The 26,482-nt window shown below is 51.1% G+C and overlaps 1 protein-coding gene across 3 annotated transcripts in view; it reads right to left on the reverse strand.

Annotated features, from left to right (window-relative positions):
- Positions 1–402: 402 nt before the first annotated feature.
- Positions 403–26,482, reverse strand: part of Kcnip3 (potassium voltage-gated channel interacting protein 3) — a 67,546-nt gene continuing 41,466 nt past the window's right edge. For 2 of the 3 annotated variants that reach the window (XM_051144582.1, XM_051144583.1), the window contains 7 exons: positions 9,833–9,957; positions 9,309–9,378; positions 8,826–8,896; positions 4,217–4,324; positions 3,785–3,889; positions 3,106–3,168; positions 403–2,247 (listed from right to left, as the gene is read on the reverse strand). In XM_051144582.1, coding sequence (XP_051000539.1) covers positions 2,200–2,247; positions 3,106–3,168; positions 3,785–3,889; positions 4,217–4,324; positions 8,826–8,896; positions 9,309–9,378; positions 9,833–9,957 — 590 coding nt within the window. In that variant the 3' untranslated portion in view covers positions 403–2,199. The remainder of the gene's footprint in view (positions 2,248–3,105; positions 3,169–3,784; positions 3,890–4,216; positions 4,325–8,825; positions 8,897–9,308; positions 9,379–9,832; positions 9,958–26,482) is intronic. The other variant, XM_051144581.1, reaches the window with a different exon arrangement.

The following is a 26,482-nucleotide window of genomic DNA, read 5'->3' on the forward strand; positions in this document are numbered from 1 at the left end:
CACACTACCAAGTAAGCTACGTTGCCATCTCTTTTCTGCTTTCCCACAAGACCTGCCTTTCCTTGCCAAAGGACATGCAGCAGTAACCTTCTGGAGTCGGGAAGAAAAATGATCCAGTGATGAAATATAAATGACATTTCAAAAAGCTGCCGTGTCCCACAGTTTTATGTGTTCATGGCTCCAGCACTGGAGGATCAACTGAAGGTCCCCAGGGCCCATGGTGTACGCCATTTTTTCCTTGTGATGTCATACTGGGAGCCTGAGAGTTCCTGGGGGCATTTCCTTCCTCAAAGCTGTCTGTCATTGGTCACCAGCAAACGACACGCAGGAACAATGGCTAAAAGCAGCAGAGAGGAAACGGCTGACTGGCCGTTCAGATAAAGCCGAGGAGAGTCAGTCTTCTTTGTCAAGTTTATTTTATTAAAATATATAGGACTGGATATTGGTGGGCACTGAGACAGGAACCACCCTCCCAGGCTGCTCCCAAGGGAGACGCTTCTGCCATGCAGACATGCGGCCAGTCCGTGTCCCTGCAAAGGGGACAGACCCCCTTCTGGTTGGACGTGCAGCCAGAGGCTAAGGGGTGGAGCAGGTTAGAGTGGTAGGCTTCTCCCATGGCCTCAGCTTCTCACAAGCACAGGGACCCCAATGGAAAGGTCAGGCTGGGGTAGCGGAGGTCCCTGAGCCAGGGGAAGCTGATGGTCTCTAGATGGGGTAAAGGGGGGGCCCCAGTCAGGATGGAGATGGGGTTCAGTGCAGCCCTGAGGGGGGATCCACCTGTGTATAGTCACCCTGTCTTTCCTCTTAAGGACCTGCCTTATCCTGGGGCTGGCCTTCTGGGGAACGCGCATGGACTCTCAGAGCTGGGACTGAGCGGAGACTGGGCTGCAGTTGATGGAATGTATTTTGTGGGACTGTTCCTCCAGGGAACGTGCTGCCTGGGACACATCCCTTTTTGGGGGGAGGCAGGAGCAGCTCTCTCTCTCTATTCTCTGAGGGTCTGCCAACCTGTTTTCTGATCACAGGTCCCCAGCCTTCATGGCTAGCCCCAGCTTAGGGCTGACACAGACTCCGAACCCCAGGGTGCAGCCCCGGGTAAGCAGAGTCCTTAGGTTTTGTGCTTTAGAATATTGGCGAGCTGGGCTGGGAAAGGTCTGTGAGGAGGCCCCAAGGCTCTGACGCACAGGATGGACTACCAAGCATCTTCCTCAGGCCTCTGAGTCAGGGCTATGGGGACCCAGACCTTCCCCAACCAGGGGACCCCTGCCTTCCCTTGTGGGCGTGGCCTGAGCTCCTAGCGTGTTTGTGCTTTTTTGTGTGTGGGTTGGGATGGACCTGTTGAAGGGCAGCCGCAGAGGTGTGGCTGATCCACTGTGCCAAGGACCTGGGTGGCAAGTAGCCAGGAAAGAAGAAGGAGATACTCCCTACCAGGCCTCTCCCATTACAGTCCAGCTCCCTGGTGATCAGTCCCTGAGCCAGGTGACCTCTCCCTAGAACCAAAGAGGACCTTGGAGAGGCCAGCCTGGTGCTGGGAGTTGGGAGAGCTCCACCCCCCACATTCCCATTGGCCAGTTGTCTTCACCCAGTGGTATGGACACATTGTTTCCCTCATTTTCTCCAAAATGTCATGCCCTGCTCTTAAAGGAGGGCATAGCCCAGTGGCACCTCACTACCTAAGCTCACCCCATAATAGGTGGCCTGGCACTGGGGTTCCAGGACCCCAGATAAGCATTAGCATGAGGCTGCAGGCTCAGCTTCTATCACCATTTCTCCTCTACTCAGAGCCCTCTTGGCCCTGCAGGGTTTCTGGGTGCTTCCTAGGGGCATGGATCCATGGCAGGGAGTAGCCTGGTCTCCCAAGTGGTGGAAAAGACACAGGGGACCTTTGCTTTGTAGACCAGGCCTTCATGGCCTCTGAGCTCCTTATGGGTAACATCTATCCAGGGCTGGCCACCCCAGAGGCAGCCTCATGTATTGGCCTGGGAATAGCTGGCGGTGCCTCCTGGCTGCCACTTTGTTTGCTGAGCCAGAGGAAGTGTGTGTGTGTGTGTGTGTGTGTGTGTGTGTGTGTGTGTTGGAAGTAAACTCACTTTTTGAAAATATATTAGAAAAATGTTTCTCATAGAGGCTACTCCTGGCAGGGTTGCGGCTTCTCCGGGCTGAGAAGCAATGGCCACCCAGGGTCCCCTCCCACGAGTCCTAGATGACGTTCTCAAACAGCTGCATGGAGCTCATGATGTTCTCATCCTGTATGAAGAAAGGAGAGGCGGGTCAGGAGCTGGGAGCAGGGCTGCGGTATTCTCCAATCCCCACTAACTGCAGATTCCTGTCAGAGACTATGTCTCACTGGGTAGATGGGGTACTGAGGAGCAGAGGTGTGAAGTGGGGAGTAGCTGGCCCCGGAGCCCAAGTGGCAAGGTATAACCTGTCACCCTAGGGGTGGACTGCAGGGTCTGGTCATCACTGATGCCCCCAAACTTCTGGGCTGCAAGTTAATCAGAGACCAGGAGTGAGCAAGAGGCGGGAGGCAATGGAGTGTGTCCCTGTCCTCTGGGAGGAGGGGACAGTTCCCAGAAATAGAGTCAGGGAGGCTCTGCCTTGGTGGGGGTGGGGGGTGGGTGGGGTGGACACTGGGCTAATCACCCTCCTGCTGACCCCATGTCTGCTCTCTGGAGATGCCATGAGCAGAGCTGAGAGAAGGTCTGGGGGTGCGTACTGGGTGAGGGAGGTTAAGTTCAGGGACATCAAGGAGATGGACTCAGGGAAGATGGAAGGTTCCCAGTGAGACCTGAGGACAGGTAATGGCATCCTCTATGTGCCCCAGCAGGAACAGTGCCCTGTATGTGAGGAGAGAGGGAGGGAGGGGAAGAGAGAGAAACAGAGAGATAGGAACACACACACACACACACACACACACACACACACACACACACAGAGACAGAGACAGAGAGAGACAGAGACAGGAGAGACACAGAGAGACAGAGACAGTAGAGACACACACAGAGAGAGACAGAGACAGGGGAGACACAGAGAGAGACAGACAAAGAGACAGATAGACACAGACAGCACAGACGGCCCTATGTCCAGCCCTCCAGTGCTACCTACCTTCTGACAAGTCTCCAGAAACTCATCAATGGTCACCACTCCATCCTGGTTCCTGTCCATTTTCTGCAACCCAAGCCACACCCAACGTGAGCCTTTTTCCCTTAGGGCCTTCCCTACTCCAGCCTGAGACACTGCTGGGGCAGAGGTGGGGGCCTCCCTCCAATTCAACTGGTCCCTCTGTTTCCCACCCTCCCCAGCCAATGTTACCCTTGGTGTCTCCTCAGGTGGCCTGCTTAGTGGGCTCCATGATGGCTGACCTTAGCTTAGCTTCCCAGCATTTTCTCTGTGCCTGTCTAATCCCTCCACTTTGGGACAGAAGCCAGAGCTTATGAGGCCCAGGATGACACAGTTAAATGGAAACCATTGGTTCCTTCAGCCCCTTCAGAATGGAGGCAACTTCAACACCGCTCAGATAGGGTTCCAAATATGTCCTGAAAGGCACTAAAACACTGGTCTCTGGGTGAGTGTTGGCCACTTCTGCACCTAGGAGCCCAGAATACTTGATTTTCCACATGAGGCTCACTGGGACAGGGCCTGGGTCTCATTCACTCCTCAAGGGACTCAGACCATGAGCCAAGGTGGAAGCCTAGTTGCATCTCCTTACTAGGCTGGGCTGAAGGCTCAGCGAGGGCAAGAGGCTCACTAGGGATCCCTTCCCAGAAGGCCAGGGCTCACACACCTGGAAGAACCTCTCCACATGCTCCAGGGGCGCATCCTCCCGCAGGATGGGGTAGGTGTGGCGGCCCATCATGTCGTAGATGGACTTCATGATAGCCAGCATCTCCTGAGGGACAGAGGGCTACGTGAGCCTGTGGCAGGGATGCCTCCAAGGGCCCAAGCTGCCCCCAGGGCAGTACTGAGTGAGTCTGAGGGGCCCGTGGAGGGAGAGCTGGCTTGTCTGCTATCCAATGACTCCCAAGAGAAACTGGAAACAGATTTATGCAGCTGTCTCCAAACTAAGCAGCTACAGAGACAGTTTCAGATAAAGACGTTTGGGCCAAACCAGCCATCTGTGGGATTGTGTGGCAAGGTTGCAAGGCAGGACTGAGAATCACCAGGTTAGTGGCGTCAGGAGATAGAGGAGGAGCAGGCCGGCCTGCCAACCCAGTACCTCTTTGGTGATGTAACCATCCTTGTTAATGTCGTAAAGATTGAAGGCCCACTTGAGCTTCTCGTGGACCGTCCCTCGAAGTAGGATGGACAGCCCCACCACAAAGTCCTGCAGAGGAGAGGGAGGGTGAGGAGGAGCAGATATGGATGGGGTTCCCTTTCCAGCCCACCATGTGATTCCCACTGAAAGTCGCACTTCTTTAAATAAGGCTCTTTCTCCACAGATGAGTGATAGATACGTCTATTCCAGTGGTCAGCATGTGGGGGTGTATGCACGTGTGAAGTTATGTGCCCTTATGTGTATGAGCACATACATAACTGCGCTTGTGTGCATGGCAATTCAGATGTGTGTGTGTGTGTGTGTGTGTGTGTGTGTGTGTGTGTGTGTGTGTATGGTAGTCAACACTAAGTCAGGCAAAGAGACTCAACTGTTAGCTTTGCATCTTGTGGTCACTCTGTGCAATTCCAGTTTGGGGCGCTCTTTCCATACAGGGGCGCGCTCTCTTTCAGGCCACTAAACATCTGCATGTCAGTGGGCCTTCAATGCCTTCAGCTTAACAAGTTAAGTACACATATTCAGTGTCAGACCTGTGGGCTCCTGTCACCTGTGGGGTGTGACGGATGGCATGACCACATGTGACTGTTCACACAGCTGCTGTGTGTGAATTAAGGAAGAAAACACAATCTTCCCTCTGCTCCTGAAAGATCTGAGAGGCAAGCCCTGTCCCCTCTGGCTATTCTGGGAGGAAGGGGACACCTGCAGAGGTGACAATGGAGGCTGCAGAGGGACAGAGTAAATCGTCCAAGGACTAGGTCCCCATTCCCAGGAAGCCTGTCCCATGAGAAGGAGGGACTAGGGGAAACAGAAAGGCAATTTGGAAGGAACAGAACAGTCCAGAAGTAAACAAACAAACAAGGAGACCCAGGGGCTAGAACCTGGCACGCCTTACAATAAAAACAGAACACTGTTCAAAAGAGAAGAGAGAGAAACGCTCTGAGCTCAGAAAGAGCTAACTAGTTGTTAGGGATCAAGAAGGAATAAAGGTTTGGAGGAGCTAGTGGGGCCTTCCTGGAAATGGGGGTGTGGGGGTGGGGAGGAGGAGGAGAGAGAGAGACTGAGAGCGCGCTCCCAGGGGACAGTGTGCAGGGGACAGAAACTTCAGGGAGAACCAGAGAAAATGCAGCAAAGTGAGTCAGAGAAATCGAGAAAGATTTCCCAAAAGGCAAAGCTAAGTTGCCAGGCCCCCCCCAGCCCCCCCCAACCTGGAACTGGCACAGTGTGTAAAATCAGCTATGGATGAAGCCACGGGCACAGGTCCTGGCGAGGCTTAGCAAATCTGACTGCCAAGAGAGTGTTTCCAGAGAGAAACACAAAGCCAACTGGGAAAACCAATCAATGTCAATAATCCATCCATCAATCATCCATCCTTGTCAATAAGGCCCCCGCACACCTGATCAGAGTCACCTGTTGAACAGCAGCCCTGGAAGGAGAAGGCCTGAGAAACAACCTCCCTGAAAGCTCTAGCTTGTGCAGCCTGTGCAAGAGGGGAGCTGAGTGTAACTTCTGGTACCCAGAGGCTCAAAAGTCACTTCCCACATTCTCTTTCCTAGGAGCTGTTGGAAGATACAGCCTTGAAAAGAGAGCAAAGCCAGGAAGAGGAAGCTAAGGGACCATAAGGGAATTGACAGGAGGATGAAGTGCGGTCAGGGGGTGGGGGTGTAGGAGGAGGTGGGGGTTGAGGAGAGGACTCGGGGTCTAAGGGGACCTGTTAAAGCCGGGGACACTCACTGAGTCACATGACAATCCCGCAGTCAGGGGGCAAACGAAAGGTGGGAAAGATGTGTGCTCAGAGAGGCTCAAAACACTAGATCTGAACAGGATGGCCAGAAGAGTCATGGAAACACGTTACAAGGAGACTTGGAGCCCTAACACTTTGGTTGGGGGGCGGTCACCTGGTTTTCCCAAAGTCTTCCCTGCCGGTCTACTGGTCTTGGAAGTCAGGAAAACATTTCAAAGGAGAAACAAGGTGATATTTTTTACACCCTTGAGCTTGGGAAATGACCACCAAAGTATGGGTGTGGTTTACCCAAGCAAGGAAGATTCAAAGTCATCCCTGAAGTCATGACAACCCATCTCCACCCTGCCTATGCCACAGACTTTTCCTGTGGGAGGCTGAGAGGTGTGGTGTCTAGCTGGGGCGTGCGCTTTCTCAAGGAGACCACAAGAGGGCGACAGCACCCTCTTATCTTCTAGAAGTCTTGTGTTTGGCCACACAACCCACTGCTAATAGAGGACTGTTTGTCCTGCAGTTCGCCACCTGAGGGCTTCATTTGTCACCGTGAGATTTCGCAAGTGACCATCACCAGTCTTAACTGCAGGCACCCAGGGTTCCAAGTCAAGATCCCAAGAATAAACACAGAGAAGCTGCTGAGAGCTAAGGGTGGGCTGCAGGCCAACCTGTAATGGCAGTGTTCACGCCATGTTAGGGAGGCCAACCTGGTCAGTAACACAGAAGCCGTTATAGGATTAGGGCTGGTGGGTATAGTACAAAGAAGTGGCCCCACTCTCTAAATGAGTAGCTCCTCCAATGCCACTTCCAAGCTGGGTAACCAGGAGGTACCCACAGTTACTGAGGTGTGTGGAAAGCAATGCGCCTCTCTGGTAAGATGAACTAGCTGAATTGAAAGGGGCCTTCATGGCCTGGACCATGCAGGCTCCTCCAAGTTCTGCACTATCCACAGCAGGTGGGAGGGGCCTGGGACGACATCCACTTGGCTCTACTGGGTTTCAATACTTTTACTGTTTTTGTTGCTGCCATTCTCATGTTGTCAAGGGATGGGAAGTTGTTAAAAAATATATATATATTTTTCCCTCTAAGGTTCTGAGCCTCTGTGTGCTGAGATGTGCCCCTCCCTTCCTGCAGCAAACTTCCCAGAGCAGAATGCCACAAGCAGGAAGTTCCTCAGCGACTGAAGCCAAGGGGCTTCATTTTACACACACACACACACACACACACACACACACACACACACACACACACACAGAGAGAGAGAGAGAGAGAGAGAGAGAGAGAGAGAGAGAGAGAGAGAGAGAGAGAGAGACATGCAGAAGACTCTGGAAGATACCAGTGTTGGGTGACCTGAGAAGGTGCCAGAGGCCCCTTTTCAGCCACTGACATACCGTGCTTGCCAGACACGTTACCTACGCCCAAACCCTCTCTACGTCATATGCAAAGGGCCCACAGAGTCAGCATGTGATGATCCCAGGAGAGGATAGGCATCATGAACTTTCTGGTCCATGCACACACAAAGGGATCCTTGGAAACTGATGGAAGGGCTCATCAATGGATAAATTAGGCTCTCCCACGTGCTCATGGACACTTCTCATTAGATTCCTTCCCATGTTTCTCTGTGGCCTTAGGGGGGAACCCCAGGAACTGGTTTTTGTTATTTAAAAACTTATTTATATTTACAGTGTTCTGTCAGTATGTATGCCTGCAGGCCAGAAGAGGGCACCAAATCGCATTATAGATGGTTGTGAGCCACCATGTGGTTGCTGGGACTTGAAGTCAGGACCTTTGGAAGAGCAGGCAGTGCTCTTAACCTCTGAGCCACCATTCTAGCCCCCAGAAACTGGTTACAGGGGAAGCCCGGGGAGGTCACACTGTTCCCAGCTAACTCTTTGTTCTTATTGTCTTTTCTGTGTGCAATGACTTCGGTGTTTCAGGTGTTAAATGGAAATAAGTGGCACCACTGCCGTGTGTACACAGAGGAGATGGCTCTTCTGGTTGGGGCGGGGGCTGTGGTCACAGAAACCAACCCCAGGCTCCCAGGCTCATCCAGTGTATCAGTGTGGCTGGGGCTGTGTAAAAATAACCCAGTGGCATTATTGACGAGTTATTCTTACCCCAGCCTGGCTGTCCATGGCCTTTCTGAGCTGTGTGCTTGCTAGACCGCTTCCCTGCTGGCCGCCCTTGGCCTTGGAAGCCAAGATAGGGCACTTATCGATCAGCCTAGCTCTCAGTGAGGTCCTCTCTGAAGAGGTTTCAGCTTTTCGCCTGCAGCTATTTTTAGGGGCCTAGGCTCCACAGATAGGGCCTGTCTCAAATGACTGCATGCGGCCAGGCCTGGGAGGAACCCATGATACCACTGCCCATGGGGAGCCCAGGCTGTCTGGAGCGATGTGGGGGCGGCTGGCTTCTCCTTCCTCACCCTGAGCAACACTGGCCTTCACTCATGGTGTCTGGCTAGGATGACAACCTGGAGGCCTCAGGTTCACTTAACGTGTTTTCTGGATGTTTCTGACCTGTTTGCTTAGCAATAAGGTCAGGGACCAAGGATTTGAAACCTACAATTAAACCTTGATTCATCTGAGAGCCAGGCATGCATGGTAGCTCATGGCTGTAATCCTAGTACTCTAGAGGCTGAGGTAGGAGGATTATGAGTTTGAGGCCAGCCTGGGCTATATATAGAGACCTAGTCTCAAAAGGCACCTGCCACCAAGCCTGATGACCCGAGTTCAATCCCCTGGACCCACACAACAGAAGAGAGCTGACTCCTACAAGTTATCCTCTGACAGGGACAGGACATGTGGGTCAGCAGGGACTTACCTCAAAGTGGATGGCCCCGTTCCCATCAGCATCGAAGGCATTGAAGAGAAAGTGTGCGTAGGTGGTGGCATCTGGGAGAAGAAAGAGCGCAGCTGAGACGGGTGCAGTGGCGCACACCTGGAATCCAGGCACTTGGGGAACCACAGGCAGGCAGATCTCTGTGAGTTCGAGGCCAGCCTGGTCTACAAAAGTGAGTCCAGGACAGCCAAGCCTGTCTTGGGGATGGGATGGGGGGAGAGCAAGGCTGGAACAAGTTAGGCTGCCCAGAAGACTGTCCCAGTCTCACACAGCCTTCCCTCCCAGAGCATCATGCCCAGCGGGAGTTCCTCTCTGGTAGGTCAGAGGGCAGCATCAGGCCTTCCAAAAAGGAAGGGGTAGCTTTGAAGATGGGAGTGGTCATAGGGCTCCCACTCCAGAAAAGGGGTAAAGTCAGGGTTTGGGAATGCGGGTGGATGGGGTGGGAAGGCCCAGCCTTGGACTTACCTCCTTGGGGGAAGAATTGTGAATAAATGAGTTTGAAAGTATCTTCATCCACCAGGCCTGTGGGACACTCCTGCAGTGGAAAGTCAGACCCCTCAGCGGCCATGGCTATTCCTGGCTCTACGCCTGACTCCATAGAATTGACTTCTTTCTACTCTCTAGGGTAGAAGCCACTACCTGTGGCACAGTTGTGCCCCTCTGAGCCCTGGCCTAGGGAAGCCTTCTGTAGGGCAGGCAGAAGGCACAGTAGACATGGTTGCCAGACTGTCCCTTTCACACCAATGTTTTCCCAGTTGGCACAGCACTAGAGGCTCTGCTAGAAGAGGGTGGTGGCTTTCACAATAGTCACGATGACCTCGTCTCCCCAAGTAGCTCTTCCACCAAATACGAGCCTCCCCCCTGCCCCACAAAAGATCTCCTAGGATATTTACTGTACTCTGGAGAAATTTCTAGATTTCCTCGGGAGTAGACAGGAGGGTGGGTCAGGCTCTCTCTAGAGACTCTAATGGGGACACAGGGACACTCACACTCTTGAAGCCTCGGTAAAGGGACTGCAGCTCCTTCTTGGTGAACTTGGTTTGGGCCTGCAGCTGGTCCAAGCCCTCTGGCTGGTGGCGCACCGTGGACAACTCCAGTTCACTGTCACTGCTGTCTGGAGGACACAGACCCAGCAGGGAGAGAGACATGTGGTGTGGGCAGGAACCGGGACACAGGCAGAAAGAGGGAGAGTGGAGGGTCTGTCCTTGTATCACCACCCCATGCAGCCATGCTGGGCTATGTGCGGCACAGAGGGAGGGGGCTGTGACGTAATGGAGCCCTTAGGAGCTGTTGGACGTTCTGAGTTTCTCTTCCCCCGTGGTGTAAGTCTTTCTCTAGCCCTGTCACCCGTGCATATCTATTCCTCAGCCACATGGGGGAGGGGAGCAGGAGGGAGACACAGGAGGAAGACTTCATGGCAAGATGCTATTTTCAGACTATCTCTTCTTCCATGCGGCTCTCCTTGACCTCACCAGGATGGGGAAGGCAACTGTCTGGGTCCACCCCAGCCTGATGAGCTTGTTGCTTAGTTGGCTAGGGGCAGGGTCATCATTCCTATTTCTGTTAAACAAAAAACAAAACAAAACAGCACACCGGAATGTGAGGGAGGGCTGCCTTGGCGTGAAATGAGACTTCTGGTGAGCTTTCCTAATTATCGGGCATGTCCCCCTTTTCCCACCATACATTTTCTTGGTAACACAGCTCGTTTACAAAGCTGGGGACAAGAGAACTGTCACCTGTGTCAGTGGAAGGCGTAGCATTTTGAGAGCATGTCATGCCGACCACAACCGTGTCTCTGGCAACAAGCTAGGCCAGAGACTGTCCAGCATGCCTGCGGGGCCTGGGCCAGCCTTCACACATGGGTCAGCCTGGGGGTAGAAGCTCCTGAGGCTCCCTGGCCAACCTCATACCCTGGTTCCTGGGTGAAAAATGCTCTCTCCCCCTTCTCTTGTGTTTCTGGTAGTGTGTTCCTGCTTTATTTAGAAGATGCACCCAGAGGGAAATTCCCTGAAATGCTTGCCAGGCCACCTACCTGTAGGCTGCATTCCTACTCCATGTTGCGGTGGCCCTGCGCCTAGTGAAGGTGACCCCTCCCATGTGGGCAGTGGGTCCTGCTCTTCAAGCCTGGGGGTTCCTTCTAATTCTTTTCTCCATATCTTCTCCATCACCACCACCCCCCCCCCCTTCTCTCTGGTAATTCTCGTTTTCGTGTGGACATACTGGGCTTTAAAAACGTTTGTTATACTGAATCTGAATTGTAGCACCTTATGCAGGATGCTGGGCGAGTGCTCTGCCACTGTTCCCTACCCAAGCCCTGGGCACTGTTAAATCTAGCTACCTACCAAAGGAAGCCTTGGCAAGCCCGTGTGAACCAGCAATGCCGCTCTGGTTGGTGTCCCATAAGGATTGGTCCCCGGACAGGGCCACCTGTACAAGGATGCTCATAGCAGCGGGAGGGTTTTTGTTTCATTTTGTTATCAGAAGGGGAACTGGAAACATCTTAGTCTGTCACAGTAGGACAGGCAGACAGATGTGGAGGACACATCCCAGGCAGAAGAGGTCTGCAGTGTGACCTCACAGAGCAGCGTTGAGTGCCAGAAGCAAGAGTTGGCCTTGACTAGGAGGTAGACTTTTCAGACTGGGCGATAAAAACAAACAAAATGAAAGCCCAGTACCAAGCTGTCAGAAACGATACCCTAAGACAAAAGCACAGGCTGGGTTAGAGTGAAAGGGTAAAGGGAGGATGGGAGAGGCAGACACTTCACGATGAGATTATTTCCTCGAGAAGTCAGGAAAAGACGAAATACATCTTATCACTAAAAAATAGCTGTTAAACACCTGAAGCAAAGTAAATAAGTAAATAAAAAGTCACAAGTAGGGGCTGGAGAGATGGCTCAGAGGTTAAGAGCACTGGCTGCTCTTCCAGAGGTCTTGAGTTCAATTCCCAGCAACCACATGGTAGCTCACAACCATCTATAATGAGATCTGACACCCTCTTTTGGCCTGCAGGTGTAAATGCAGATAGAGCACTCACACATAAAATAAATAAAGAAATCTTTTTGTTGTTGTTGTTAAAGATTTATTTATTATTATGTATACAATGTTGTCTGCTTGGACACCTGCAGGCCAGAAGAAGGCATCAGGTTACATTATAGATGGTTGTGAGCCACCATGTGGTTGCTGGGAATTGAACTCAGGACCTTTGGAAGAACAGGCGGTGCTCTTAACCACTGAGCCATCTCTCCAGCCCAAATAAAGAAATCTTATATAAAAAAAAAAAAAATCAGAACTACAGGAAGAGACGGCACAGCCATAGTTGAAGATGCAAACATTATTTTTCAGCAAATGGCACAAGTAGATATAAAAGATTCAGAAGCCACTATCAACCAATTCCATCTAATTAATATTTATGGAACACTATACAGAGATTGTAGAAAACACATTCTTTTCAAAAGCCCATCGTGCGGTTGCCAGGGTATACCAGATGCTGGTACATAAAACGGATCTGGCCACAGTGGTAATAAGTTAAGATTCAAATAAGAAATGTTTAGAAGAAAATGTAAGTGTTTGGAAATGAAACAACACACACTTGTAGCGAGCCCTCAGGTCAGAGAAGAAACACTGCACGGGTAAGGTCTGCACTGAGTGATGGTGAAGACACGGGGTGCCAAGATCTGCTGAGTGTGGGCAAAGCTGCGCCCCGAGAGAGCGCCATGGCCTCCAAGCTCTTGTATCAGGAAAGAAGCTAGGCTCTCAGGCCCCACAGCCCGTGTCTGGAATCCCAGCGCTCAGGAGACTGAGGCAAGAGGACTGCTATGAGTTGCAGGCTAGCCCAGGTTACAGAGTAAAATTCTATCTGAAAAACAAACCAAACAAACAAAAACCCATCAAAACAAAATAAAAGCAGAAGCCAAGCAGTGGTGGCACATGTCTTTAATCCCAGCACTTGGGAGGCAGAGGCAGGAGGATTGCTCTGAGTTCAAGGCCAGCCTGGTCTACAAAGTGAGTCCAGGGCAGTCAAGGCTACACAGAGAGACTCTGTCTCGAAAAACCAAAACCAACCAACCAAACAAACAAACAAACCCAGAAGAAAAGAAGATAGGATGCAAACCAATTATACAGTCTTCTAGGTCCAAGCTTTTTAGGATGTAAGGAAAATAAATATCTTATCGGCAAAGCTCTCACCATGAGGTCATGAGGGCCTTAGTTCAGCCTCAACAACAACACAACAACAACAACAACAACAACAAAAAAGCAAGCATGTGCCCGGTGAGGTGGGTCCATGAGTAAAGCCACTCTGCAATGCAAGCCTGATGACTGAAGCTTGGCTCCGAGAAGCCACATATAACGTCAGCTATGGTATGGCACTTTTCTGTAATTCTTGAACCCCTGTGCTGAGGTGGGAGGTGGAGACAGAAGAATTGCCTGGAATTCCGAGATTAAAGGAGTGCATCACCTCCGCCCAGCTGGCATTTTCTTATGAAACGCTTATCAAATTTATGACCACGATCAAATGAGATAAATGAAGATATGTGAAGTCCACAGGAAGACGTGTGCAAGGAAGTTCAAAGGAGCCTTATTCCATTAGCATATTCAGCGACAAAACTGACAGCTGCCCAGTCAATGGAAGCACAGAAGTGTGGCCTGCTATTTATAAAAGAAAACATTCTCTATTAAAACCAAACAAGGAAGCCAGGCTTGGTGGCACACACCTTTAATCCTAGCACTCAAGAGGCAGATGGATCGCTGTGAGTTCAAGGCCAGCCTGGTCTACAAAGCGAGTCCAGGACAGCCAAGACACAGAGAAACTGTGTCTTGAAAAACCAAACCAAAACCAAAACCAAAACCAAAACCAAAACCAAAACCAAAACCAAACCAAAACCGAACAAAAACCCACCAAAAAACAAAAACAAGGATGCTGGGCATGGTGGCGCACGCCTTTAATTCCAGCACTTGGGAGGCAGAGGCAGGAGGAGCACTGTGAGTTCGAGGCCAGACTGGTCTACAAAGTGAGTCCAGGACAGCCAAGGTTACACAGAGAAACCCTGTCTCAAAACACCAAAAACAAACAAACAAACACACACACACACACAAAAACCCAAACACAAAACAAACTGAACAAGGATCCACTCACACATGGCAACACAAGGCCATCTCAAAATGTTGTAATGAGATGGCTTTTTCTCAACCCCACACTCAGTAACATGACCCCACATGGGCTGCAGGACCCGATTTGAGACAATTTGTTCCAGACCTAAGGAAAGATAAACACAGATGTACTTGGACAAGGCCTAAAACTAAGTCTGTGAAGATCACTGGGTCTGCCCAGAAGGGACTATCTGACATGTGTCTGTGCATGTGTATGGCATGTGTGTACCATATGTGTGCAGGTACCCACAGAGACGAGAAAGGGGCCTGGATTTCCTGGAGCTAAAGTCACAGGTGGTTGTGAGAGGTGTGTGTGTGTGTGTGTGTGTGTGTGTGTGTGTGTGTGTGTGTGTGTGTGTGTGCAGGGATTGAAAATTAATGATTCGCCGGGCGGTGGTGGTATACACCTTTAATCCCAGCACTCGGGAGGCAGATGCAGAGGCAGGTGGATCTCCATGAGTTCGAGGCCAGCCTGGACTACAGAGCAAGTTCCAGGACAGCCAGAGCTGTTACACAGAGAAACCCTGTCTTGAAAAACCAAAAACCAAAAACCAAAAACCGAAAAAAAAAGAGAATGATTTCATGTCAACAGGCATGGTGATATGTGGGCAACACTGTGGAGGCAGAGAAGGGTTGGGAAGGCCTAACAGGGAGTCAGTCAGTCTGTGGCCAGCTCCGGCTACTCAGTGAGGCTGTGTCTGGAGAAACAAATAACAGGAGACAACTAGATTCCCTGACCCTGCAAAAGGCCAGGTTCTCAACAGCTCTCGAGGATCCCCAGCTCTCAACAGCTCTCAGAGGACCCCCAGCTCTCAACAGCTCTCAGAGGACCCCCAGCTTTCAACAGCTCTCGAGGATCCCCAGCTCTCAACAGCTCTCAGAGGACCCCCAGCTCTCAACAGCTCTCAGAGGACCCCCAGCTTTCAACAGCTCTCAGAGGACCCCCAGCTCTCAACAGCTCTCAGAGGACCTCTAGCAATTGTCATACTGCTGATTGACATGGTGATTTGGTCTCAAAGTCTCATAACAGCAACATTAGGAGGGAAAATGAATGGCATTTTACTCAAGACTCAAAATCTTGACCAAAATGTTAGCTAGGTGTGCCCAGCTTCCCCCTACCTGCCCCCCCCCGTGTGTGTGTGTGTGTGTGTGTGTGTGTGTGTGTGTGTGTGTGGTGTATGCATGTATATATATATGTATGTGTATGTATATGTGTTTATGTGTGTTGTGTATGTATGTGTGTATATGTGTGTATGTATGTGTGTATATGTGTGTATGTGTGTATGTATGTGTGTGTATGTGTGTGAGTATGTGTGTGTGTGTGTTGATTAAGACTTGGAAGATTGTAAGAAGGGAAAATTGTGTGAAAATCTTACTGATAACCAAATGTGATGGTGCACACTTGTGAGGCAGCACTGGGGTGCAGAGCCTAGAGGATGGGAGCTCAAGGTCAGCCTTGGCTACACTGCAGGTCAAGGCCAACCTGAACTATGTCAGCCTGTGTCAAAAGGAGAACTGAGGAGAATGAGGTGGAAGAGGAGGAGGAAGGGAGGGAGGAGATGAATTCATGAAAAAATCAATAGCTGCTTTCTGTACCAGTAATAGCCACCTAGAAAATGCACTAAAAATAACAGGTAACACTTGCATGAGGAGTAAATCTAAAAGATTTACTGAAGCAGTAAAGAACACTCAAAGGACCTCTGTGTAAACAGATAAACTTCCACGCAACATAGGACCACGTGATAGTGACATAATATTACAAAGTTGGGCACTAGTACAAACACACCCTTTCCCCTAAAGTCATATATATGCATAGTCAATGCAATCCCAACCAGAAGTCCAGGGTGAGGGTCTGGGGAGATGGGTCAGTTGGTAAAGTGGTTGCTATGTCCCCAGCACCCACATAAAAAGTGAAGTCAGGTGGCTCATGCTTGGAATCTCAGTGCTGGGAGGTGAGACAGGGGGATTCCTGGAGCTCTCTGTCTAGCCTACTCGGTCCACAAGAGGCTCTATCTCAAAAACAAGGTGGCTGAGGAATAACACTTGAGACTGACCTCTGGTCTCTCTCTCTCTCTCTCTCTCTCTCTCTCTCTCTCTCTCACACACACACACACACACACACACACACACACACACACACACACACACACATTTCATCTCTGTGTCTGGTTGACTCATTCCATCTCTCCAGGGTCCCATTTTCTTCTTAGATTGTGTCTGTCCTTGACCAGGCAGCTGCTTCTTCCCAGAATGCCAGAGGAAGCTTCTGGAGACACGCTTGCCCCTTAACCTGCCCCATGTCTACTATAAAATCCAAAGTGACCAGTCTATATCCCACCCCCTGCTCACACTTTACCTCAGGCATCATTCCCCTCCCTCTCCACTCAGCCATACTGCCCCATATCCCTGAAAATCTATCTCCCACTGGGCCTCTGCTCATATATGTTCAGACACCTTCTCAGAGGTGACAACCCCCTGCTATCTACCCCCATGCTAGTTTTACTCCTTGGGTTGACTGTGGCTTGCTGGCATATGACTGTTTCTGGGTTTTGTGCTATGGACTGGATCCCACCCATCCGAGCCCTAATGGTCTATGTGGCCATATTTGGAGACAGGGTATGCTGGAGGTCATTGCTATGGTTTGCATGAGTGTGTTCCTCTCACACACAAGGGTTTGGTCCCAACAAAAGATGTCAAGATGTGGCAGTTCCCAGCCACAAAATGGGCCAGAGTAGGGAGAGAGAGCTATATGGCTTTCCAATGTCATGCAAAACTCCAGGGTCTCCCCACACTGCCCATCAACACATCCACAAGCATGCCAGGACACCTGGATCCTCTGCCTCTTCCCAGCAGGCCCTGGCAAGTCTCAAGGACCTCCCTGTCCCTGCTACAGCGCTGAACACTGTGGATTCAAATCCATGTCTTGTCTTCATGTTTTCAAGTCAAATACTTTACCAATCTCTCTAGCCTCGAAGCTTTTGTTGGTGTTTTAAAAAGTCCAAAGTCACATGACATGAGGGATGTTAATGGCGGGGCTTTTGTGAGAGCTAGTCTAGGGGTTTAAGAAATGAACACAGCTACTCGTGTGCCCTGGACTAAAGATGGCTCCTCCTCTATTTGGTCCAAGGCCATCCTGTTAGACCAAGCATGCAGGAGAGACACATAAAACTGTGAGGGAAGAAGGGGACACCCGACCTAGCCAGCCAGATCAGCTTAACCAATTATGATGATTGACAGCATGGTAGATGGTAGTGTCAAATGACCCTCAAATTCAAGCTGGGCATCCTCACCAGTGCATAAACAGTACGGACCAGGGTCCTGCCCTGCCTCCTCTGTGTGGTTCCCTCTGTCCACCACCCAATTGTAAGGGTTTGGGAAACGTGACTTAGATCTCGAATTCACTGAGTGGACCCATAAAGGGCTGGGGGAGGGGCCTCCTTGGCCTGGCCCAGTAGCTGAACCCATCCAAGCTTCCTTGGGCTGTCACTGACACCTCTGAGCAGCTGTCCTAAAGGCTCCTGCAGCTTGCCACAATAGGGGCGGAGACAGAAACAGAAGCAGAACCTCCCTCAAACTTTCTCTGGAGCCTCTGAGGATCCCCGAATTATTTCTTTGTAGCAAACTCCAGAGGTACCCCCATACTCAGGGGCTCCAATCCCTGTGACCTCAACCCTCCTAATATTCTCTTCTTCCCTCCTCCCCACTGCTATTGAGTTAGGGCCCCTCAAGCTGCTTTAGTATGCTCATGCATCCCATAGTGACCTGCATATAACTGTGCCTGGCCAGGGGCAGGCAGAGCTGGCAGAGCGAACAGACTCCCTCAAGTCACCATGGACACTCAGCATAGTTAGAATTAATCTGGTGTTTAAAACATCTTAGCGGTCATCATGGGGAGAGCTCACTCACACGATACTTTTGGGTACAAAGTTTCATTTCACTTACTTTGGGGTGTCACCATTAAAGTCTCTAATATGGTCCCCACATCAGTGACTGTACGTCATCCCACACCATGGAGAGCAGAGGAAAACTGCTGGTGGATTTGAGATAAACCAAGTAAGGACTCTTGTGAGTAGGGAGGAAAGTGGCCCTAACCACAGTCCTAGGGCCCAGACCCGGACGAATTCCAAATCTCAGCTCTTGGAGGACATAACTGTGTTGGGGGGTGGTCTGCTGTATTTTGATGCTAATTACTGCTTACAGTCTCTGTGATTTACCTTTTGCTTATTAAAAAGCCATCCCACCTGGGTAGGGCAGGAGAAAAGTGGGGCTAGGAGAGAGAGGAATCCTGGGAAAAAGAAGGACCACCACCAGAAGAAAGGAGAAGGAGAAAGACCTGAAGTGAAGAGAGTAAGGTTGTCATGGGTTAGCTGGAAGAGAAGCACATGGACAGCGGTGTGGATGGAGAATCCAGCCCAGATAAAGAACATTAACAAATATATGGGATTGTTGATGGGAGGTAGCTTAATAAAAGTTACTGGAAGCAGATGGCATGGGATTAAGACAGGGAATCCCATGCCTGCCCCACTATGGGAGGTAGTTCAGAGGATTGATATCTGCCCTGCCCTAGGTTAACTAAGGCTATCTTAAAATATAACAAATGTCTGTGTCTTAATTGATCGCTAGCTGGGCCTACATAACTGGGCCGTGGAAAGTAAGAGGTTTCCAACTCCTGAAATGATGGCTGAGTCTCAACCCTTCCTTAGTCCCCAGAGTTCTGTGAACGCTCTAGGCATGACCAACCCCTGGGCCATACAAGGTTATGGATGACTATAAATGTAATATAATACAAAAATCACAAACTTACTTAAAACATGAGATTTCTACTACAGTTAGTGATGTGGCACCGTGGGGGGTGGGGGTCGGGGTGGGGATTCTGACGAGAGAGCATTGAGCCAGGCAGAAGAGCTTACACCATCAGTGTGCTTACTCATCTGGCCTTGTTTGCAAGCTCTGTACACATTGCCAGGCTTAATCTTCACAATGCCTAGCCAGGGATATTTCCCACTTGGGATTTGGATCTAAGGAGCTGACTCCATTTTGGGATCCTGACCCCCATCCTGGAAGAGTCTGGGACACACATGGCTGAATTCAGCGGTCTCTATGCCTGCCCCCGCCGCCACCCCACCCCCACTCCCAGTGAGAGATCCATCTAGGGCTGGTGTATGGCATTCTAAAAGGTAGGTCCTGGCTCTGCCATTTCCTGCAACCTCAGGAGAGTTACTCACCCTCCCTGAGCCTCCTTTGACCTCGCCAGAAAACAGACAAATTAGACCACGTGCAACACACATGCCTGGCCTCAGCAGCTCTCCTTAACAGTGGAGGAAGATTCCACAAGCCCTTTACTCTGAAGCCTGAACCACATGGATGACACTGCCAACTATGGCTGCCCACGTTGGGGTCTTGTGGACTTGCAGCATCTTTCCCTTGTTTTGTTTTAGGAGCAGAATGTTATTCCTCAGGTCTCTCCTTTGCACAAATTGGAAGTTTAGGTGAAGTGGGGTTTTTCCCTGAAGGTACCGCCCATCCCAGCCCCCCCCCCCCCCCCTCCCCCCCCCCCCCCCCCGTTACACCATTTTGGAACAAACCTTTAATCTTCTCATCTTTTTCCCCACAAGCCTTGGTTCCAGCATTAAATTTCCTGGGGCTCTTTTTCATTTCAAACTGTACGTTTTATATTTCTTTTTGCCCTGCTTGCTCCTCCTCACTGAAGACCTTTGTAACAGTGATCACTGATAACCACACAGCAGAGTCAACATTAGGCTATATCGAGGTCTCCTCTGCCAGGGAAATCAATCCTTTTTAACTTAGCCTCAGGCAGATTCTTAGGACAAGGACAGAAAGCAGCCACATCCTTTGCCAGAGTACCCCAAGAATGGTCTCTGGCCCGGCTACTAATATTGTCCCCCTCTGAAACCTCTTGAGCTGGGCCCCCACAGTCCACACCATACCACTGTCTTCCAAGCTCCTTCTAGGATTGCCCGTTAAGGCCTGATTGCAGGGTTCAACAGCTTTTCCAATCTGAAGTGTCAAAGTCTTCCACCTTCCTCCCAAAGGCAGCATGGTCATATCTGTCACAGCAAAAGCCCACGAGTGCCAACTCTGACTTAGTTACTTTGCTATTGAAGGTGATAAGATTCCATGACCAAGGCAACATATGGAAGAAAGAGCTTATTGGGCACGTATGATACCTAAGGTTAGAGTCTGTAATGGTGGAGCAAGGACATGGTGGCAGAAACAGCTAAGAGCTCACATCTTGTTCCAAAAGTTGGAGGCAGACAGGGGGAGTAGTGGTGTAAGTTTTTTGAAACCTCAAAGCCTTCCCCCAGTGACACACCTTCTCCAACAAAGCCATGCCTCATCCAAATCACCACAATACCCATACATATAAAATAAAAAATAAAAAAAAAACAAAAACAAAAAAAACCTCAAGACTGGGTGGTTGATGAAGAGATCTGAGTAATTCTGGTAACTGAAGGATCCAGACAGGATGGTTTCTGGTGAGGGCTCATCCGGAAGCATCATACCATGGTGGAAGCCGCAGAGATTCCGAGTCAGGTTTGCTTTTGTTTCTTTTCCTTTGGGAACTAACCGGGAACTCATGAAAACTACATCAATCCCTTTCAGGCTTCATGCGGTGAGATTTAATGCCCACAGTAAGAAATACTGGTGGTTTTGCAAGGAAGAGACCATAAGAGAAATACACGTAGGTTCCTGTCTTTCTCTATGCAGTGCCTTGGACTGCCCAGGGGGATGCTGCCAGCAAGAACCCATCACCAGACGGACCTCAATCTGGAAAGTTTCAGAGCAGAAGGGTAAGACAGCCTTCTGTCTTTATAACTCCCCCGGACTGTGATATTGGCGACAGACATTAAACTAATTTATTTGATACCTGCTGTTTGCCAGGTGGTTCTGGGCACACTGAGGCCCTTGGTGATGAGCCCACAAATGGGTGTGTCCTGTGAAGGAAGGGTCAGGGACATCCCAGGGGAGACAGGCCTCTCCAAAGCCCCCTACAGATGAGGAGTGGGCTCAAACGGTGGCATCTCACTGCTGCCCAGGCAGCACTACCCAGCATTCTTTCCAGAACCAAGTTTCATCTTACGCTATGCTGCCATCTAACCAGAATGTCTGTCAGGATATGTAGTGGCCTTGCTCCACTGGAAGCCAGTAGTGCCACCAAGTGTTAGGGAGAAAGAAGCCGCTACTCTAGAACTTAGTAGATCTGAACTGAGACACAGCATTAATGCCAAGCCCTGGGCCATGGAGGTAGACAAAGGGCTGGGAGTAAGGCTCTGTCAACCTTGCACCCCAACCCCCAGGGATCCTGACCCTGAGTTCCCACCTCCACTCTTTCAAACCTTTTTTTTAAAAAGTCTGCCCCAGCCCAGTGAACCACACACACAGGGAAGACTCCTTTGATTCCCATTTCAAAGACCAGCAAAGTGAGCCCTCAGGTTAAAAGCACACAGCAAGCTAATGAGCAAATAAGGTAAGAAGGGCCTGGAACCTAGAGAGGTATGCCCAGCCTTGCTGTGAGGGGCACCTGTGCGCTGAACACTCAGTGTTAGCGCAATACTTCCCCTCTCTTGACTTCATGGCCTTTCTGTGATCGGGTGCGTATACAGTAGGCCGTGGCAGTGCCCATCCACAGCTCCTGTTTCTCTGGCACCTGTCAGGCTCCAGGTGCTGGAAACACCCACCCACCCCCTCTTCATGAGAGGGGCCTCTCTTTCTCTGGGGCTTCCACAGCCTCACCCTTCTGTTGTCTTGATCACGGCACTTTCATTTTATTTCCAGGGCTTCATTGTTGGCTGGAACACACCTCATGTCCCAGCAAGAACATAGCCCTGGCAGCTGGGAGGCTCTGACGCTCCCAAACACTTCCAGGACCTCACCACTGACCCAAGTGGTGGGGGTCCTAGATGGAGGAGTTCCAGGTGTAGGAAACAGACTGCTGGAAACCTCCAAAATGACAGAATGGACAAGCCACACCCCTGCTTCAGCCAGGGATCTCCTGTGAGGTGTCTAGGCTGTATCAACTCCACCCTGGGGAGCCCAGCCTCCTAGACAGGTCTAGAGGTATGACATGTGCAAGGAGGTGGAGTTCTCTGAACAGGCCAGCTGGCCTGAAAGACAAGGAAGGCAAGACGGGTGATCACAGGGACTTTGGGAGGAGCTCTGGCTGGTGATGGGGTGACTTCCCCAGATGTCAGAGAGCCTCATATGAGCATGGGACCCATAACAACCACCTTGGCGGCAGCATCCAATGTCCCCTGCCTCCCCTATTGCTCTGATTGCTGCTTTGCTCTAATCTGTTAACACCAGCATCGGTCCAGCCCTTGAGCCTGGTTCCTTCTTACCTTAGCCTACGCTGCTGTGTCCTCACGTATGCTGATAGCAAACCTCCCATCAGGCCACCCCATGGGTGCACACAGCTTCTACCTCCTTCCTGATTCTGTTCTACTAGACCCTTGTGCTAGGCAGAATAGTGGCTCTTCCCACCCCCACCTCCAGCCCCCTCCAAATAGTCCAAGACTGATGCCTGGAACCCATGGGTGCATCTGGTTACATGGCAGAAGGGGATTCCAGCTGCAGACAAAGCTAATTAATGTTGCTGCTCAGCTGGCCTTAAAACAGGGATGGAACTTGGATCATGCAGGTGGCTTGGAGTAAAGTGGAAGGGAAACTGGGAGAGAAGCTGAGACAGAAGGTTCCTTCTGAAGTTGCTGAAGCAGAGGAAGAGGCCACGAACCAACAAGGCACTTCAAGAAATAGGTAGAAGTGGATGGCTCAGTGGTTAAGAGCGCCGCCTGCTCTTCCTGAGGTCCTGAGTTCAATTCCCAACAACCACATGGTGGCTCACAACCATCTTTAATGTGCTCTGATGCCCTCTTCTGCAGATAAAGCACTCATAAGCAATAAAATAAAATAAAAGAGAAAAGAAATAGGTAGAGGCAAGGGAATATTACTCCCAGGAGCCTTCAGAAAAAGAGCCCTGCTCCCCCCGTGTCACTTTCAGGAGATCTGTGCAGGCTTCTGGCTTACAGAACTGTAGAGGGTTACATGACTTTATGAGGGTTCGAGGTATTACATTTGCAGTAAAAAATGCTTCATCCCCACCAAAAAAAACTTCCCAGGTCTGTTTGGAACCACAGAGCATCCCCACAAACCTGTCACCTCCTCTGTGTATTCCTCCCCCATGCCCTGCTGGTAGCCCTACCTTCTACATCACAGCGAGTCCTAGAAGCCCTGCATCGGACACAGTTAGAGCCTACCCACTTCCCCCAGTCCCATTGTAACCCCCTTAGGATGGCCGCAAATGCCTCCGGTAGGACCAATACTGCTCCCAAGGCCCTGATCCTCCTCCTGTTTGCTCCTAATGGGCAAGCTGGGACTCTTGCTAAAATCCCAGGCATCTTCCTCTACCTGGAAATGCCCATGACTCTGGATGGCTGTCAATATGCCTGCAGAAGACCATGCCCAACCAGAGCTGTGTCTTCCAACTGGGACGCGCCGAGTGGGTCTCTCGAGATGCATAAGAGACAAGCTGCTGGGTCCTACATCAAACCCTGTAGGTCTAGCAAGGACATCAAGATGCAAGTGTGTGTGTGTGTGTGTGTGTGTGTGTGTGTGTGTGTGTGTGTGTGTGTACATGTGCATGAGCAGTAGCAGAGATTGAACACAGGACCTCACATACACTAGTCAAAATGCTTTCCTACTGAGATCCACCCTTAGTCTGTTTTTAGCTTTATTTTGAGACAGGGTCTCATCAAGTTGCCCATCCTGGCTTTCAACTGACTGTGGCCTAGGCAGTCCTTGATGCTGCTGCCTTCACCTCTGACACACTGAGAAACACTGACTGCTTCTCCTTGAAGGTCTCATAACTGTGTGTTCAACCCTGCCTGCCCCTGAGAGTTCAGTGTTGGAGTTCCACACAGATTCCAGACCTCTTTGAGAACAGAAGGCAATGCCCCTAGAGGGAGCATGCCTAGAGACCCCCGGCTGCCAGGGTGCACATGCTAAGTGTGCTTTTTGAAGCCCCGCCCCCATGGATACGATGCTGGACAGCCCCACTGAGAACCAATGTCCCATCCAGGCATGGTGGTCAGCACATCTGTAATCCCAGCATGGTGTGGGAGGGGGAAGAGGCAGGGAAATCATAAGTTTGGGGCCAGTCTGAGATACCTAGCAAGGCCCTATTTAAAAGCTTTTCGTTCAAATGCCAACCAGCACCCCATATAACCTGTCCCCATGCCTCCTATACCACGTTCCCTGTTCTTCCTTCAGGCACATGTATCCCATTGACATGAACAGACACCATCTCCAGCCTCTGTGCTGGAGGTGCCTACCACTTAGAAGCCCCTTCATGGCCAATCTGAGCAGTATGTCTCCTGGGACACAGTCTCAGCCTTTGGTGGCAGCAGGGATTAGAGGCAGAGAGAAGGCCCCAGCTTTCTCTCCTTGTCGAGAAGACTCCCTCACAGATCCAACAAATCCTCACCAAACTGCTGTCTGGTACCAGGCATGGTTCCAGGCACAGGAACTACAGTGGGTAACACATAGCCACGCCCCCACGCTGCTGGTACCTGGCAGAGACAACTCACAAACTAACGAAGGAACTCAGACATCCGACGCCTTAAGTGAGTGTGGGGCTCCGAGGAAATATGGGTGTATGGGGGTTGAGGCTTCTGCGGTGAAAGGCAAAGAAGTATGTCGCCTTACCAGTACCTCAGAGATGCAGTAACTGGAACCCGGCACCCCCCCCCCCACCAGTCCCTCAAGCAAGGCTCGGTGAAGAGCCTCGGGGTGAAACCTGGGACTAAAACCACCAAGCCCGCACTATTGCTTTAACATCAGGACCTTTAGGGACTTGCCAGGAACAGAACATACTTGTCAGACCCCACTTACAAATGAACTCTACGCCCTCAGCCCGGCCCATGCTGGGTCCTGGTCTCAATGCCCAAATAGAGGCCCCTTCAGGGCCCTCTGAAAATCGCCAGGCTCTTCAGTTCCTACCAATCCCGAAGGACTCGGAATTCTGGTTTCTTACAGACGAAAACCACGGAGGCTCAGAGAAGACAGGCCGTACCTCCAATTGCACATGCGCACATGTGGCAGGGGCCAAGGACCTGGAGCAGCAGCGGCCTTTCGCCCCAGCAGCGTGCAGAACAGCATATACCCAGTCAGATGGCTGGACTCACACAGCACATCTGACGGTCCCTTAGCCGCTGCTGGCCACTAGGTACTTCAGGCCCTCAGCTGGCACCACTCCCCATCAACACAGAACATCTAGAACTTAACAACTCCCGGCTCTGACCCAAGCTGGAGGGGGGAGGGGGGAAGAGGGTGAAGGGGGGGAGGGGAAAGCTGTCTACTCGAGAGAAATATGTTCAACCCTGAATCACTTCTGTTATTATGAGTAACCACTCCTTGCTGGTTACTGGGGATAGCCATGGTTCCCAGCGAGCAGGGCACTGGCTGTGGAAGCCTGTCCCAGCACTGAGGTACAGAAGTTAAATCCTCAGCCCTGATTCATGGATGGGCACAGGAGAGACTCTGTGTGGCTAGGGGGCTTTACAGTTTGTAAGGATGACAGGATTCCCTCTCAGGCCTCCCTGGCTTAGGATGTTTGGCTCTCTTGCCTGCATCAAGATTCCAGAATTCCCAAAGGTACAGGTGGGCTGGAAAAGGGGGAAGTTCTGAGCTTGAAGGAGACTGTTTAGCAGGTCAAACGAACCATACACTGCCCACCTTATAACGGTTACAGTCTTTCTCCTGAGAACTCACAGGATCAAACCTCAGACTGCCCCAGACCTTGCCAGCAGACGAAGGTTTCTGGGCATGGGCAGGGGTGAGGGTTCAGGAGGGCCCGGGAAACTCGGAATGGCCACGGCTTCCCCTGGCATCACACCTCACACACCCCAGGCTTCCAGTGGACTGTGTGCAGAAGATGACAGGTACAGGAAGTCTTCTGGGGCATGCAAATCCCACTAACCCCCAAGTACCCTCACATCGCTCTCCACCAAGTTCAGTGCCAGGGTCCATCCCCAGACAGGCAAGCTTGGGCAACTTTGGCCACCAGAGCCTAAGAGCCTTAGGTGGTAGCGATCTAAGCAACTTTTTCTTTTCGGTCCTCATTCACAGGGTTAGAGAAGGGGCGTGAGGGAGCCCATCGCAGAGACTGAGATCCATCCGTCCCTGCGTCTAAGAGGATGCTGGGCAGCTCAGAGACAGGAGCGGACCTCCCTCCCCCAGCTTCTGGGTTCCATGCCTGGCAAGGTCGCCAGGGCGCTGAAGCAGCAGCAGGGTGCTCATCCTCCCTTGAAGCAGCTAAGGCGCCTAGGTGGCCTGAAGCCAGCCCCCTTCTCTCAGTTCCGAGGAGCAGGGCTGCACTCGAACTCCTGGACCAGCTGAGGAAGTCGTATCTCTGGTACTCCCTTCTCGTAGCCCAACTATGTGTCCAGAGAGGGGGGGTCTCTCTCTTCTCCTAG

Source organism: Acomys russatus, chromosome 4 (assembly GCF_903995435.1).
Source record: "Acomys russatus chromosome 4, mAcoRus1.1, whole genome shotgun sequence".
NCBI classification, from domain to species: domain Eukaryota; kingdom Metazoa; phylum Chordata; class Mammalia; order Rodentia; family Muridae; genus Acomys; species Acomys russatus.